We start from the raw sequence: 18,470 nt of genomic DNA, 5'->3' as shown, positions 1-18,470 counted from the left end.
AGGCAGGGCTGTATTCATAGCTGCTGCTGCCCTAGGCACTAAACCTGAAGACGCCCCATCTTCACTCACCAATTAGCATCATGAAGAAATAGGAGCCTGGTTTCAGGTTTCAAGCACATTTTTCCTGATTTCCAACTGCTTAATACATAAACAAATTTTACTACCGGATTGGTAAATTGGTAAATAATAGCTCCAGGCGTCAGATTTAACACAGCCAGACCTGACCTGACCAATACCACCATACCCCCCCCCCCTCCCTGATGCTGCCCCCTGAAAGGTGCTGCCCTAGGCACCGGACCAAAGGTGCCTAGTGGTAAATACGGCCCTGCAGACAGGGAGGCCTTTATTTTTCTTTCTGGAGCAGAGTGGAGCAAGACTGGCTCACAAATTGGAGGCACAAATCCCTTTCTCCTGTTCACAGAACTAACCACACCCCCTCCCTTTGTTCCATCTTGAACTCTCTCTAAAACATACTGTACCGGGCATAACAACAGGCAGTAGATATCCCACTGCGGAGAGTGAAACACCTAGTGGTCAGGGCATTGCAGCCTTTTATCTAGGATAAATTTTGGTGTTCGGAACCCCACAGGCATCAAATGAAAGAAAATTATTTGAAATTACAGTATTCACTTTTACTGTGCTACTAATTTAATGCTTAAACTGGTTTATCTGGATTCAAGTAAAAAAGTTATAGACAATAAATGGTAACAATCTGCCCTTGTTTTTAGATTACTGGTGTCTATTCAGACACTTAATGGATGTGACCCGCTCAACTTTATTTTCTCTGTATCATTCTAAAACACAAGTTTTTAATTAAACCAGAGAAAAGAGCACAAGGAAAGTACTCCCTTTTGTAGACTGTGAACTATGAATAAAGGGTAGCATTTTTTATATCACAGTCCAGAGGTTTAGAAATAGTAGAGGTAGAATGGCATGAACAATCCATAGTAAATGGGCACATTTCTGCTCTAGCAAATTCAAGCTGTGTTCTGACAGGTTGTTATGTGCAGCGACAGCCTGACCACTTTCAAATTTTATTGGTATAGTTGGGCAACATGTTTGAGAGAGAGATGTCATCACAACTAAGGGGAAAATACCCGACCCGGCTGATTGATTGCCTGCTCAGCCAATTAGTAACTGCAGTGACTGTCCCGCCCCAGTCACTGACTTGATGAGGCAATCAGCCAGCCGAGTTGTGACGCCACTGTAGAAGGAGATCCAGGAGCCCAGAAGGAGTCCTGGAGCGGTAAGGCAGTACTGCGGAGGCACAGGGAGAGGAGAGTAGAGCTTGTTTATTATGTTCCTCTCTGTCCATCTGTTTAAAAATGTTCATGTTCTCCAGACTTCTCCTTTAAGCAAATAGACAGAAGCTTCGCTTGTGTAGCATTTGATTAATGAGAATAAAGAGGGAAAAGTCATTAAATTGCATGAAAAAAAGTCCACACAGGCTGGACAATACACCAGCATTGAACTGAAAGCCATCCAACATCCCTAGCAGCACAGGCTGTGCCAAGAACAGTGAGTGAGGCAATAAGCTCATTTTATAACCAAAATGTATTATTTGCTATACACTTTGTATGGACATTTCACCATTTTATAGTCTGCTCTACCTAATACAATAACTATTACTAAATGTATGGATGGATCATACAGCAAGCTGCACAAAGATGAGTTTAAGGTGCAAGGAAGTGCGAGTCCATTGAACCAGGTAAAGACCACTGGGGTGTAATTAGGACAGCAATACCTATCCATACACTTGCTGCTAACAAATAGTTACAGAAGAAAAATGACCACATGGAGTCATTAAGGCAAGCAAATTATAAAGCCATTTAGGCAAGTGATAAATTAATGTATATTATCATTCACTGCAGTAAAAATAGTTACATAGTGCAATAAAACCCTTCTTAGCCTACAGCACCTATTTTAATTCCACCATTTCATTAAATGGGTAAAACTATCACACAGGATATATAACTTACTAATAGTGTTATCACAAATAGTAGTGGCTATTAATAGAAGTGGCAACCTAAAACAACCACAAAACAGGGGGTTACAACCAGAGAAATCATAGCAAGTAGACAAAGAACAAGCATGCCACACAAAGGAAAAAGATAAATAGGGATATAATTTGAAATTAACTGGTGGGGTCCTTTTCTACTACTGAGAGAGGTAGGATAGAGGATAGAATAATGGGGGAGATTTATCAAGCTGTGTCCTGCCTTACGCCGCAGAGAAAGGGCAGATTTGCCCTGAGGGGAGGAGGGGATTGGCAAGGCGGCAGGAGGCGTGGCCTCTTCCTGCTCCACATTTATCATGATTTACACCCACTCACAGGCATAAATCATGATACTAGACTACATCTGCTTTCCAAAATACATTGGAAAAAACAAAGTCATTATATCAATTCTGAATAAACATTGGACGATTCTTATGAGTAATGGCAAGTGATGGCAAGTATAAAAAAATGTGCTTGTTGTTTTGTTTTGTTTTTTAGTAGCTGGAGTTGTCCTTTAAACATAGAAAAGTAGAAATAACTAGAAAACTAGTAAAAAGAAAACTAGAAAAAAAAAAATAAAGCAAGTATATTGTCTTACTTTTGGGGGGCTTTTAAACTTTTGGTTTAGGGTGGGGGTGCCTAATTTTCGGGTTGGGGTGTTATTTTAGAAGGATGTCTTATTTTCAAGGAAACACGGTACATGCATTAAAGATATTGATAAAAAGTACAGATTATGGTGCAAAACATGACCTCAAAACATGACCAAAACAGAACATAAAAGCATTATAAGGATCATGATAGACCAATAGAGCATAATAGAGCTCCAAACACAATAAAGCCTGTCTTTCTTGTAATGAGATGGAGGGGGTCTCAGCACTAAGGCCTCAACCAATCTAAACTTGACAAATGACAGTAAAAGTTTAAATAAGCAGTTGGGATTGAATAATGTCTCATTACCATGGCGATCGTATGTCTGTAAAAGCGGCATTACTGCCACATATTTACTAGTAGTGCTGCACACCAGCCGAGAGGATAGCAGAGGATAACACTGGGACAGTGGGTATACTGCGAAGAGCGCTCTTTGTCACAAGGTGTGTGCATGCATCATGTACTGCTCATTTAGCATGCAGGCTCAGCGCCAATGTGCATGTGCCTTTAGATAAATGTAGCAGAACAGGAGACATTTAAATAGTTCTGTACAAGGGCAGATCAATTGTTTTCTATTATTTCAGTTGTAGTTGAGCAAGATTAACACTGTTTTATGATTGGCATCCTTCACAATTTGAATTAATATTATACATTATACAGTAGATTGGTTTATAATATTGCTTAATAAGAACTCCCTGTCAGTTTTACAAGCCTCACATTGTCATTCATCACTATAGCAAGACAATCCTGGATTGATGAACTGGAGAGAAAATTTTACATATGACTTTTTCATGAGGCTTAATATGATATTGCCAAGGGCATTACAGTGCTAAAACCTACAGCTTGCATCTCTACTTTATAAACAGTTGCAGAATTTAGCATTTTAAGTATTTCTGCAGCTAAGATCTGAGTATGTCCATTAAAGACATCTTTATGGCCTACTCCACTCTTAGCAAGTTGTTTTAATTGATAATTAAAGATGAGTGTGAATCGAGCATGTTGCGTCCAACTTCTTTAGCCAACAGTATTCAAATGCCGAAAGACTGGACTCGAGCATGCTCAAGTTGCGCCTCTCTCTAGTGGTAATACATATCAAGTCAGTTTTATGATTTAGTCCAATTTTATCTAGTAATCTTGCTTAGCAAACAGTAAATACTCTTATTTTGTAAGAAAGTTGGACAGGCCTGTATGGCCTTGTTCACACAGGCAAAAACATATTCCAAAAAGAGCTTACAAACATGCAGTATTTCCTTATAAAAACCCTACCAATGTGCTTTAAAGGGTAGTTAAAAATGTAAATCAACTGATGCCAGAAAGTGCCAGAGAATTGTAATTTACATCTATTAAAAAATCTCAACACTTCCAATACTTATCAGTTGCTTTATGGAAGTGGTGTATTCTCTGCAGTTTGACACAGTGCTCTCTGTTGCCACCCCTGTCCATGTCAGGAACTATCCATAGCAGTAGCAAATCCCCATAGAAAACCTCTCCTGCTCTCCAGACTGGAAAGAATACCATATCCATCATCAAAACACCAATGTGCATACCATATATAAAGGTCCATAATTTAGAAGTCACATTAACCCCTAGACGACCCTGGGCGTACCTGTACGTCCAGAGGTCACCCGGGACTGCGGCTATTAACGGGCACAGTCCGATCGCCATGCCCGCTAATTAGCTTTCTAAATGCAGTTGTCAAAGTTGACAGCTGCATTTAAAAAGCAGCTTTTAGCCATCCCTGGTGTCTAGCGGGGATGGCTAAAAGCATGTTTTGTATCGCCGCGTGCGTAATCGCCCACACTATTTATTTAATTCCTGATCTCGCACGGTAAACGGTGTAAGCGCAAAACAATTCCAAAGTGCAACATTGCACATTTTTGGTCGCATCAAATCCAGAAAATTGTAATAAAAAGCGATCAAAAAGTTGCATATGTGCAATCAAGGTACGGATAGAAAGTACAGATCATGACACAAAAAATGACATCTCCCATAGACCAAAGGATAAAAGCGTTATAAGCCTGGGAATGGAGCGATTTTAAGGAACATATATTTCTTAACCCTTAGGCGACCCTGAACGTACCCTTATGTCCAGGGCCGCCTCCCCGCGTTCAGAGCGGGGCCGCACGGCGGCCGCGCTCTGAACCGCCGCGATCCTGGGTGCCTCATGTAGCCCGGGATCGCGGCTATTAGCGGGCATGGTCCGATCGCCGTGCCCGCTAATCAGGTAATCGGAGGCAGCTGTCTCCGATTACCGGCTGCATATGATCGGTGGTGGTATAGTGGGGAGATCGCTCCTCCGGGACAACGCGATCTCCGATACTGAAGCCGGCCGGGGACCGCTCCAAGATGGCGCCGTCCCCGGCTCGGCACTGCAGCAGCCGAAAGCAAACGAGTGCCGATCTCATGGATCTCTGCAGCATATCTATGCTGCAGAGATCTCAATGAGAGATCACAGTGTATATACTAGAAGTCCCCTAGGGGGGCTTTTAGTATATGTGTGAAAAAAAAAAAAAAAAAGTGTTGTTAATAGTAAAAAGCCCCCTCCCCTAATAAAAGTCTGAATCACCCCCCTTTTCCCAGGTTTTAAATAAAAGTAAACAAATAAATAAACAAACATGTTTGCTATCGCCGCGTGCGTAATGCCCGAACTATTAATTAATCACATTCCTGATCTCGCACGGTAAATAATGTGAGCGCAAAAAAATCCCAAAGTGCAAAATTGCGCATTTTTGGTCGCATCAAATCCAGAAAAATTGTAATAAAAAGCGATCAAAAAGTCGTATATGCGCAATCAAGGTACCGATAGAAAGAACACATCATGGTGCAAAAAATGACACCTGACACAGCCCCATAGACCAAAGGATAAAAGCGCTATAAGCCTGGGAATGGAGCGATTTTAAGTGACGTATATTTGTTAACAATGGTTTGAATTTTTTACAGGCCATCCGATACAAGAAAAGTTATACATGTTATATATCGTTTTAATCGTAACAACTTGAGGAACATATATAACAAGTCAGTTTTACCCCAAGGCGAATGGCGTAAAAACACATACCCCCCAAATAAAAGAAATGCGTTTTTTTATTTCAATTTCACCAAACCTTGAATTTCTTTCTGGTTTTGCAGTGTACTTTATGCAAAAATTCAGTCTGTCATTGCAAAGTACAATTAGTGACGCAAAAAATAAGGGCTCATGTGGGTTTCTAGGTGGAAAAATGCAAGTGCTATGGCCTTTTAAACACAAGGAGGAAAAAACGAAAATGCAAAAATTGAAATTGGCCGGGTCCTCTAAGGGTTAAAAATGGTTTGAATTTTTTAAAAAGCCATCAAATAAAATAAAGGTATACATGTTACATATAGTTGTAATCGTACCGAATTGAGGAACATATAGAACAAGATAGTTTTACCCCAGGGCAAACGGCGTAAAAACAAAACCCTCCCAAATAAAAAAAAAATGCTTTTTTTTTTTCAATTTCACCACACATTTAATTTTCTTCTGGTTTCGCAGTGTACTTTATAAAAAAAAAAAAAAACACAGCATGTCATTGTAAAGTACAATTAGTGGCGCAAAAAATAAGGGCTCATGTGGGTTTCTAGGTGAAAAAATGCAAGTGCTATGACCTTTTAAGCACAAGGAGGAAAAAACGAAAACGCAAAAATTGAAATTGGCCCGGTCCTCTAAGGGTTAAAAAAAACCTTATTGAGTTCCGACATTCTATTTCTCATATAAACACACTACGGAATAATGATTTAGTCATGACTTTTAGTTTCCTTTCAGCTGCAATTTGTCTAAGACCACACTGATGTATATAAATGGAAACAGGGTGGAAGGGGCTGGCAGTGCTGGACCCACTAGCATCTTCATGCCTCCTCAATATTCTAAAGCATGGGCTTAGAAAGGGGTAAGGAGAACAGAGGCTAGGTGAGTCTCTTGAAAAAAAATACCCATCATTGTTTCATTGTTTGTTTCATCACTTTCATGCCTGAACCACGAGTCATGAGGGCAGTCCCCAGTGGCTTCTTGGTGCCCCACCAGCCTTTATTGATAAATCTTTTCATATAGACAAACAGTATTTATCAATGAAGGCTGGTAGGGTAGGGAGAAACCATTGGGGACCACAACAATGACATATGGCTCAGGCCATTATGGCAGGTTCCATTTAAATTGTTGAGTATTTCTGTATAAATTTATTAAAATCTAAAATATTAATTTTACCATACTGTTAAGAATAGGTTCTCCATGTGTGAAGGTGGCTGGACACAGTTATTTGCCACTACTGAGCTTAAAACAAAGATGTACTAATGAAAAATATAGTAGAAAGCCAAAGATTCTTATCGACCAGGCAGTTTCCCAATATTTCTCAAGCGTTCGGCAAAGTTTCTTTACAGCAGAGTGACAGAGGCAAATTTTCCAGCCTCAGCTGTTGGAATGAACTCTGGGGAAGTCATAGTTATAACTTATCTTAGCAAATGATGCACAATGTGGCCAAGCAACAGCTTAAAAGTAATAGAGTCAGTGAGGCATGCACTCTTAAAATTGAACTCGCTGCCTGCAAGCTGAAGGATTACTTTCAAGGTCTAAACAATTTAAAGTAATTTAAAAGAACTATACAGGAACATGGTCCACCAACTATTTGATCTTCCTAGTATTTGATGCTGCCGTGTAAAGCAAACTATTGTGATAAATCAAAATATCTTTGTGTAGTAAAATGGCAGAAAAATTAAATGATCTGCCTGCTTTGTTAGTACAAAAAAAAAAAAAAAAAAGACCATGGCTAATAAACAATATTTTTGTGGAAGGACATTGACTTGTTTAAAGTGAAAAATCCTGGCAGGCCCCAAGTCGCTGGTAATATACCTTTCAAAGTGGCCTCTGTGTCTTTTTTATGTAAAATCGATTGGCTTATCTGCCAGGGAGAGTGTCATAGAGGTGGGTCTTTTTGGGCTTGATGTCCCCCATCCCACCTCACTACATGGTTCACAATCCTGCACCCTGCTGATGCATTAGTCGGCTATGCCACCTGGCCCAGATCAAAATCCCATGAAGGTGTTGTGTTCTACTTTAGAATCAAAGATGTGGTGAGGGCCTCAGTTTTATACTTTACAGGTTGAAATAAAGAAGAATGGACTACTTCAGAAAGAAGATTGTTACTTTTTATATAATGAAAGGATCAACAAGGGTTCTCCAAGGCGTTTTATTTCAATAAATATCTTTTTAAATTTGTGTTTTTTTTGTACTTATTTTTGGCTTAGTAGTGGAAGCCGTCTAGTAGATGGCATCCATTACTAAGCTGGGGCTTAGCGTTAGCCCACAAAACAGCTAACACTAATCCCCCACTTATGACCCCTGTACTGACCACCACCAGGGGTACCGGAAAAAAACAGATACTGTCAAGCCTGGAGCGTGAGAAAATGATGAAGTAAGACTGGGTGGCTGCAGGCTAGTATTATTAGGCTAAAAACTGCCAAAATAAATGGCCCTTGCCATTACAGTATCAGGCCGCTGCTGCTTGGTTTTGTATCTGGCTGGTTATAGAAAATAGGGGGGATCCCATGCATTAGTTTAATAAATAAATAAATCTAAAAAAAAATGTGTGCGGTACCCCTATTTTCCATACTACTATCGATATTCCGGGGCAAAAAACGATTTGGTACCAGGATTTCCTGGTATCGATACTTTATGTTAATTTGCATAATAGCGCAGTATAGCATAAAGTATAAAGCAGAGAACACGGCCAGCGGCTATCTGAGCGCCGGCCGTGTTCTGTGTCCCGCCCCCTGCTCCCACCTGTCATGTCTTCGGTCCCGCGCAGCTTCTGCCCCCGGTGGCACCAAATTCAAATTGCCGGCACACAGCAATGGCTTGTGCCGGCTATGTAACTGTATACATGCCGCTGTCACAACTGACAGCGGCATTCTCCCATCCTGAGCCCGCTGTATATGCAGCAGGGGTCGGCTACTATGTGTAACAGACCCCGGCTGCTAATGACTGCATGTAACCCTTTCAATGCTGCGATGTAATGTGATCGCGGCATTGAAATGGATGATTGACAGGTGGCTGTGAAGTGTCCGATCGGCACCCCCGCAATGTGAGTGCGGGGGGCTGATGGGTCACCTCACAGCTGGAGGTCCGCACTCACCTTCCTGGTGTCTCTGCTGATAGCAGAGCACTGATACTGATCTATGCAATGCTACAGCAATAATATGTAGCATTGCATAGCTCAGGTCATCCAAAGGGCAGAGCAGGGTCAGCGGCAGGAAAGAAAGAGCAGCGCGATCCGGGTGAGGAGGACGGAGGGGGAGGCTGGAGGAGACGCGGCCATCTGGCAGCACAGGATTGTGAGGAGGAGCGGCAGGCCGGGCCGTCAGGAGACTCCCGGGGCAGACATCAGTGCAGGTGAGGAGGGGGTTGGTCGTGCTCTGACTGGGAAGGGAGGGGGGGGCTGTAACCTGATTACCCTGCCGCACAAATAAACAAGTGTGTGTTGCATGACTAAAATCCCCATTATCCCCTTAAAGCTGAAGTGTATTACATTACTATAATCCCCCTGATGTCTGGTGTGTGTTACATGACTACAATCCCCATCATCCTGTGATAGCTAGTGTGTGTGTGTCACATGACTACAACCCCCACCATCCCCCAGATAGCCGAAGTGTTACATGACTACAGCCCATATCATCCCATCCCCCTGATAGATGGTGTGTTACATGACTACAACCCCCATTGTTCCCAGATAGTTGGAGTGTTAATGTCCTTACTATAAAATTATCACCTTCCTGATCACAAACGGTAAACACCAAGTGCAAACGCAAAAAAACACCAAGTTCAGTAGCACATAAAAACATGCTACTGAATAAAACTACAGATCATGGCACAAAAAAAGACCCCTCACACCACAGCCAGACAGGTAACAGTGTTAGGAGTGAGAATAGTGCAATTTTTAAAGCACATTTACTTTAAATAATGGAAACTTTTTTAAAGTAATAAAATTAAAGGAATGTGAATTGGTTCATTACGGACCTGATGGGGGGCATTTCTAATTTTCAATATAATTTATTCAGTATCGAATTGGTATTGAGCATTGAAAAAAAAAAGTTGGTATCAAACGCAAAATTTTGGTATCGTGACATCACTAGTGTGGGCTCAGGAGCTGTGCCCACACTATATGCTGTGGATGTCAGCTGTATGTTATAGTTAACACCTGTCTGCAATTTCAGTCCAATCCTGGGAATTTAACCCTGTGCATGCTGCCATAATTATTGATCGCAGTATGCACAGAGAGCCGTGACAGGTACTGGACTTGTCAGGGGGGAGGAATAGGTGGGGGGGGGTGTAGCAAAGGTTGCCGAAGAGTAGGTATGTCAACGGATTACACAGTTACACAGTACACAGTTATGGAGCAGTAATGTTACAATGTGAAATCCATAAACCAGTCTTCGTACATTGTTAAAAAAATGAGGAGTCGTAGTAAACACGGCAACTTAAAGGGGTATTCCGGCCTGGAGGGCTGCTGCTCCGGTCCACACTGCCCAGCCGCTTCCTGGTCACTGACATGGGCTTGAGACGTGACGTTTCATGTCCGCTCAGCCAATCAGCGGTGGAGAAAGTAGACAAGAAAAAAACGTTGTGGGAACAAAGCCTATCGCTGTAATCATACTGACCCAGAGAATAAATATAACTTTAGTTTTATTGCAAAGTAAACACTGTAGGAGCAAAATCCCTCAAAAGGCGCTGAGCTGAAGGGTTTTCTTTTACAATTTTGGCCCAGAAATTTTTCTGTTTTGCAGTATATTTTATGATAAAATGAAGGATGTCATTAAAAAGGTTTATTTGTCTCGCATATGGCTCATTACATAGAACAATTTAAAGTTATGACTCTGAAGGTAAGAAGTTACAAATATGCCAAAGATTTCGTAAGGGGGATAAAATAAAAATAAATAAAAATACTGCAAATCAAAAGGGATTTTACAGCCTGTTTTTAAAAATTAATGAAAGGCACCCTGCTTGTCTGTATTACATCAAGCCGCACTGCTCAGGTCTTTCCCACTGCCCTCATTTACTTTCCTGCAGTGATGGCTGCAGTGTGCACAAGAAGGTTAATCACTGGCCTATGTGGTCTTATGTGACTACTGCGGAGGCCAGTGATTGGCTGCAGGGTGCCACAAGGCATCATCAAGGCAATACTTGAAGCATGTCATGCAGGGTAAATAATGCAGCTAGGAAACAGATGTGTATAGTATTGTGTTTAAGTTAATCTTAAAATAATCTTTTAATAATTGTTAACGTTGAGCATAAGACCCAGGAAAGCTCCAGGCACATTTAATTAATGTATTAACAGTGCCCCACTGACCTAATGCTTGCCCAAAGAGTGTACTATTGTCATACAGTATGTCAGGGATGCATCGTCTGCATAACTTATTTAAAGGCAATGTGTTCTCAAAATGACTTATTATTTAAATAATGTTTTTATGTTAAACATTTTTTAAAAATTTTTGATGACTTTCTTTTATTTTCCATTTTTCTATCTATATTATAAAATAATCCTGAAATCTTGCAATTTTCATTCTCACCACTGGGGCTAAAACTAAAGGCCCAACCGTTACGGACTAATCTCTTACTGTAATTGAAGACAATGATTAGCCGACATGCACAATGTCGGCAGATCGTTGTCTTTCAACATGTCGAAACACCAACGATGAGGATAGCAGCGACATGCTGCCGTTGCCTCGTGTAATAGGAACGGCAGCAGCAGACCGCCAATATCTAGCGATCACCCTGGCAGCCCCCCCCCCCCCCCCCCCCCCCTCAACTGCAGTACCGGCCGGATGATATTTAGCGCTGGCGCCCCTGCATCAGAACTCCCCACCGCACTCTATGTAGCGTCTGCACTGACAGGGATTTCTGCGGTCGCTACTCACTGAATAGCGGCAACAGAAAACTGACATGTCAGTTTTCTACAGTGCCGCTAGGGATCCCGGCCAGAGTGTATACACTTCGCCTGGGATCCCTACAGCCTGCAGCACTACGTAAGTTCCGTGGAAATCACGGCCGTTGAAACAACGGCCGTGATTTCCACAGAACTTACGTAGTGTGAACATAGCCTGATTGCAGAATCAAGTGAGAAAACACTTATCAGTTTGCCAAAGTTTCACTGCAAACCAAATGTCAACATTTTTTTCCTACAAAATGAGAATTGTGAGGTAGATAAAATGATCAGGAAGGTGTTGGAGTCGATCATTCCAAGGATGCCAACAAGGGAAAAAAGAGACAAATATAGTAAATTTAATAAATACTATACGTAGATTAATCTCTCGAGATGAATAGAATGTTTACAATTTATGAATAATCTTACTTACCCTGTTTGAAAGAGCCCCTCTGAAAAGTTGCTGTTTTTCAATTCTTTTTTAAGAAGCAAAGATGCAAATGAGCCCTTTAGTGCACTGGGGGAGTTCCTTGGCCCCAGCACCATCTCATACTACACCTCCTACTTATGCATATTAATATATGCATAAGTAATCTCATAGCTCTGCGTTCCACAGATCGCACGCAGCAGCCCAGCTTCATATACAGGGGGCTGTAACTGCGCATGTGCGAGATCTGGTGAGAGCAGAGCTATGTAAGTAAAAAAAAAAGAAAAATGCTGCAGAGGAGAAAAAGAAGACCTCTGCCATAATCAGGAGCTCTGCAGCTACAGGTACCCATCAGCATGTTCATATGTTCCCCTCCTTACCCTGTATGTTTCCCTTTAAAAAGGTACTTTCATGAGCACAGCTAGTATGGCTGTCAATTATACAAGTGTACGAGGATCTTTACTCCTTGTCAACATAAATATGCAGAATTTAGGGTTCATTTACACAGAAAGATTATCTGACAGATTATCTGCCAAAGATTTGAAGACAAAACCAGGAATGGATTTGAAAAGAGGAGAAATCTCAGTCTTTCCTTTATGACGTGATCTCTGTATATAGTCTGTTTCTTGCTTTGGCTTCAAATTTTTGGCAGATAATCTGTCAGATAATCTTTCTGTGTAAATGGACCCTTACTTTCTAGGAAACTAGGTGACATTGGCAGGTCTCAGTACAGGCTGTAAATTATGCATGGCTTTGCATAGGTATAGCTATAAAGGGCAGAACAGAATACTTATATTTGTAATTTAGGATACATCCAGAAATAAAAGTTTGCCTAAGTCTCTGATACTTACTCATACAAATGTACCTACAAACTAAGTGTTTTGCTCATCCTGTTTTGACCTCCCTGGGAGTTAATCCTAAACTCTTCTTCTCCTTCATAAATATAATATGCCTGACAACGGAATATAATGATTATGCTAGACAAACAGTTTTTGTTCTATCTGATCTAATAGTAAAGCAGACTGTTTCAATAAAATGCTGCTCTTAAATAAAGCAGCATATTACGGTGACAGATCTGATCTGAATTCAATATTGCTGTAACTGTAATGACAATAAAAATAATAAAAGTAAATATTTACAGCCGTATTGATTTCTAGCCCATGATTTTCTGATGACCTATGCAATACCAGCTAGTCTATGATCATCAGGATTCTATTTTTTATTCAATCTGTTAAAAATAGGAAGGTGATGTGAAATGTGAACAAAGTCTAAACCGAAATATGTTTTAATACATTTGTGTTAATAATGAAATTAACAGTAGAAAAATACATATACAGTGGTACCTTGGTTCAAGAGTAACTTGGTTTAAGAGCGTTTTGGTATAAGAGCTCACAGTTTTTCAAAATTGTGACTTGGTGTAAGAGCATTGCTTTGGTTTAAGAGCTCCCTGTACTGGGTGGGAGCACGAGTGGGGGAGGGGTATGGTCTGCATAGTGGAGTATACAGCCCTGTACTCTGACCCAGGAAGTCTCCTTCACCTTTCAAATCATAGCAGATCCACTTCAGGCTGGGGCTCACATCAGGGGACAGGACTGTGGGGTAATCTCTTCATAGCTGTTACCCCTCTCTCCCCGGACAGAGAGTGCTGCATGTATGTGCCCACATCTGTCCTGCTCATTCCTTCATGCTCCCTGCAGTCTCTGTCAGCCCTTGTGTTTCCCATCCTCTCCATTACTGTACAGTAACTTATATTATCACATATTCTGCTGTTTCTGAATGTTTGTTTCATCTCTTCTACATGTTGTTCAGAATAATAAATCATTATTTTTGGGGTGTGGAACCAATTGTCTGCATTTCTATGATTTCTAATGGGAAAATCTGCTTTCGTTTAAGAGTGGATTTGGATTACAAGCACAGTCCCAGAACGAATTATGCTCGTCATACAAGGCACCACTGAATAAACACACAGTACCATCAATTTAAGATTTCTGCCATTAAATTAAAAAAAAAAATGACATACCTAAAAGGTGAAAACAAGAAAGACAATGTGGTTTGTTTTTTCTGTGCCATTTTGACCTGGAAAAAAAAACACTTTTATCAGGTAGTATAATTATTATTATAGTGTTAAAATACAATCCATAATGACTGAACAATTTTTATTCTAATTACAATACAACCTTTGCTTTTCTTTGGGTTCAATGAAAGTGCTAGTAGTCATGATATTACTAAGAGGCAAATAGACTTAATACAGGTAAACTCCTGGGAATGCCAACTGTTGGCTTTTAAACAAAGTTTTAAATATTCTTTACCATAGCTTCCCACACTACGCTTTTGCAGTCCGTTTAATGTAAACGTAACGTATACGTTTATGGGGGAAGGGGGGGGGAACGGATGCAAAAACAGTGCAATTGTGTGCTATCCATTTCGATCAGTTTTTCCACTGACTTCAATTATAAAAAAAAAAAAACGGATCAAAATGGATGCATTTTGATAACTATATCAATACCAATAACTATAAAAAAAACAGTCCTCAACAATAAAACTGCAATACCAACAAGGAAAGTTTGTGGAATTTTGGAAATCACAGGTTCAACAAAAATGTTAAAAGGGTCCACCTGTTGATAGGGGACAAATAAGAGAATTGCTGGGGCTGCAGCCACTGTACCTCCCGGCAATCTCCAGATCAGCCACTGGCTAATTTATTTTTAACACAGCCGCGGGTTGGCAGATGGCTCATGGCTTTATTTATTCGCTATAGAGCTGCCGAAGGGAGCAGAGGGCTGTACTCTGGCAGCTGTATTTAAAACAAAGGAACTGGGAGGCGATCCAAAGATCACTGGGGGGGCACCCCCTTCGATCTCTTAAGGCCCTATTCCATGGAACGCTGTTACGGTCGATAATCGTCCCGTGGAATAGGGGGCAACGATCAGCCGACAGCATTCATGTCGGCTTATCATTGAAGTTGTTTGTCTTTCAGCATGTTTTTCAACACTGTTGGCCTGTGTAATACAGCCTTTATTCTTTTAAGCTTTGGTTCTTCTTTTAATACACACTGTCTGCTCTGTTGTCTTTAGCCCAATGCCCTGTCTGGTGCACTTATTGAAACAGAATTCCTCTTCCAGTGTACAAGAATTTAGCCAACTCTATCTCTCCACCCTAATGTGAGAGTAATATAGTAATATGTAATATAGTCGAGACAGTGTAATGGGAGGGGTAGGGGTAAATAGTTTGCTGAGTTCTTGGCGAGAGTGTCCTATACACAGAAACAGGAAGTCAGTTACAAGGTCTACACATGAAAGGAAGTTGACATAAAGACAACAGAGCAGATACAGTCTACATCAAAGCAGAATGAAAATCTACAATAAGGCTCCGTGCACACGGAGCAAAAGTGGCGAAATGAACATGTTCATTCCTCAGCGTGGAGAGAGGAGGCGCGCGAGCCTCCCATAGACTGTCATTATGACAGGGAATTTCGCCACTTTTGCTCCGTGTGCAGGAAGCAAAGTGTAGTAAAATAACTATTTACCAATATATGTTAATTTATTATAGAGTTAACAATAGGTTTCCTCGTTAGACAACCACTTTAATGATATGCAGATAAAAAAAACCTGTACATATAATATTCAAAACACCTTGATTTAAGTATAGAGGGTATAAGTGCTACTTGACACATTGAAAACCAGCCAGCTCACCGCTTAGATGTGACAAGGTCTGCTCGGAATCTCCAATGAAGTGTGAACAGTAATTAAAGAATAAATCTGAGAGTCCAACAAGTCAGGAAAGCACAGTTTCCAGTTTATTTGTAATCAACCAATGTGTACAGAACCCGAAGTCCCTAGAAAACACTGATGCAACTCTGAGCCATGAGTAAGGGTGCTCTGTAAACCCCATTTTCTGGGCACTGAGGGTTCTGTACACATTTGTGGATTACAAATAAACAGGAATCAGTGTTTTCCTTACTTGCTGGATGCTCAAATTAATTATTTTATATAATGCCACTTGCAGAAATACATACACTAGTATGACATTCCCTCAAGGAGGCCTCTTCATTGCATGGTGTACATCTCTGTCTATCACTGCCTTCAAGACAAAAGCAGGACTCATTGCTTAAGAGGACAGACCTCCATTCCAACCCCCACTGCCATCTTGCTTTGCACCTTACAGCTCGTCTTTCTTAATGTTGAGGAAGGAAAGTCACACTGGTCCTATTCCCAGCATTGTGGTGTGTGGTGGCATAATGCACAGTACCAGGATCCCTTTTTTTGTTTTTTATTCCAAGTGAACTGACAGCTCAGCCATACATTAAATGAGTTGTGGAACCAGTTGTGCTGCTATTTCTCCAAAATTTCTAGGAAGTGTTTTTTCTTCATGGTGTCAGGCTATTTGTTGCTTGTGTTACTGTGAACAGCCAGTGTGGCCTAAATGTGTCACCATGGCATGTATCCCTCATAATCATACTGAATATAATTGAGATGTTTTTAACATTTTGTTTATATTTTATTTATCATCTGCATATTGACCCTCATGACATTTCTTGGTATTACAATTTCAATGCTGAGGAGTGTAATAATAATAATAATAATAATAATAATAATAATAATAATAATAATAAAAAGAAGAAGAAGAAGAAGAAGAAGAAGAATCATGTGGCATTTTTTACAGTTAAAACATTCTTCTTTGTGGTCGATTTTTTTAGTCAATTGGATAAGAATATTAGATAGTCCCTCTAAAGAATAATTACCTACCTTGAACTGCTCCAAGATCTGGAGAGCATTAGTAAGCATGCTCTCTGCTTTAAAGAGATGACTGCTGTTAATATACTCCACAGGCAAAATTCCCTGCAAGCAATGACACATGAGAACAATGTGAGCTGAGTTCACTCCATTACTCACACTGCTTAGACAGTAAAACAACCAGCGAGATTTTGCAGTAGAATCAAACGAGAGAGGGATTCAAAAAGAAAGATCTAACACATCAAATGGATACATCAGCTTTTCACATGACACCCCATCTTATAATTTTTAAAGGGCCACTGTTGTTTGTGAAAGATTTTGACATGTAATACAGACATAAAAAGCAAAACCATAGCCAGCACTCCACTAACACTTATTCACACTGTGTAGTTTGCTTACATACAGATGGAGGGAGTATACGCTGTAAATCCTGACACTTGCAAGTTGCTGCAGCATTTTTCCTGTTTTTGCCTGTATGTAAGCCACGGCAGTGTTAGTGGAGTGCTGGCTACTGTTTTGTTTTCTGTGTTACAAGTGGGGGTTTTGGCTACTACCTTTTAGTTCGCACTCCCCCATCTCCTGTGGGTGTTTAACCCCTTAAGGACCGATGATCTACCCGTAAGTCATTGCGCTTTTAGGGGAGTTCAGAAAGGAGTTCCACCATGCAGCCGATCGCTGCACCCAGGTGCATTTAAATGCTATGGAAAAGCCATCACCTGGCGGTGTATTGGATAGATCCCCCCCCCCAGCGCAATGCTTTCGGGGAGGGGCGATGATGTAAAGCCATAGAAAATTACAGTACCGGGTATCGTTACCTGCCCGCATTGCCACTTGCTTCTCGGGCTCATGGCTCCCTGGCACCCCGATCAGCCAATCAGTGCGCTGTCCTGTTACAGCCACTGATTGGCTGGCCAGGATTTCAGGGAGCCGGGGATCTAAGAAGCAAGCAGAGCAACGGGAAATAGCGAACTAGCTAAAGACAAGTATGTCAAGGTCCTCAGGTGTCCAACTCTCTGGGGTTCACCTTAACCTGATGAGTTGGTACATTGTATTGGAACACAGGGTTGGCTAAGAACCTCATTTCTGTATGTTAGCCACTGCAGCGTGGAAACTCATTTGCTTTTCATGTCTCTATGACGTGTCAATAGTTTTTACAAATGACGTTGACCCTTTAAGGTAGTGTATGAAGATACATTCATTTTATAAGCACGTTTACTATATTCCCAGAATATTTTTGATTTTTATATACATTTTTTAAGTTCTACTTCACAATTCATTACAGTGCCGCAGAGATTCAAACAGTTTCCCTGCTGCCAGTATGTTGATACATCATGCTAGGCGGGGAAACCATCCAGGACAGGCATTCACCGTCCATAGGTCCGCAAAATTTGCGGATGTGTGGATGCAGCCTTAGCCTCTCTTTAAATTAACACTGAAATAACTGCTGAATAGACTGGATAAACTTGCAGCCAAAAAAAGGCAACAAAAAAAAAAAAATCTATGTTTCTAAACTTACACTTATGTAAACATAAAATAAACATAATCAAAGTAGTTCAACAATCTAAATTATAATAATATCTTTTCACAAGCAACAGTCATACTACCTACAAAATTCCCATTTACTTTTCACATCACTTCTGACAGTTCTTATACTAATAATCAAGCAGCATCCCCCTGTTATACACCATGTATTTTCTTACTAGCATATGACCTTACGGTTAATCCAACAACTTAAAGTGACA

At 40.7% G+C, this 18,470-nt stretch overlaps 1 protein-coding gene across 4 annotated transcripts in view; it reads right to left on the bottom strand.

Annotated features, from left to right (window-relative positions):
- Window positions 1–18,470, bottom strand: part of PIGN (phosphatidylinositol glycan anchor biosynthesis class N) — a 209,344-nt gene that overhangs the window by 130,043 nt on the left and 60,831 nt on the right. For all 4 annotated transcript variants that reach the window (XM_069958130.1, XM_069958132.1, XM_069958131.1 and 1 more), the window contains exons 11-12: window positions 16,741–16,833; window positions 14,016–14,071 (exon numbers count right to left, since the gene is read on the bottom strand). In XM_069958130.1, the coding sequence (XP_069814231.1) occupies window positions 14,016–14,071; window positions 16,741–16,833 (149 nt within the window). The remainder of the gene's footprint in view (window positions 1–14,015; window positions 14,072–16,740; window positions 16,834–18,470) is intronic.

The sequence above is a fragment of the Dendropsophus ebraccatus genome, chromosome 2 (assembly GCF_027789765.1).
Source record: "Dendropsophus ebraccatus isolate aDenEbr1 chromosome 2, aDenEbr1.pat, whole genome shotgun sequence".
NCBI classification, from domain to species: Eukaryota; Metazoa; Chordata; class Amphibia; order Anura; family Hylidae; genus Dendropsophus; species Dendropsophus ebraccatus.
Note: the sequence above shows the minus strand (reverse complement) of the source record. Positions and strands in the feature narration are given on the sequence as shown.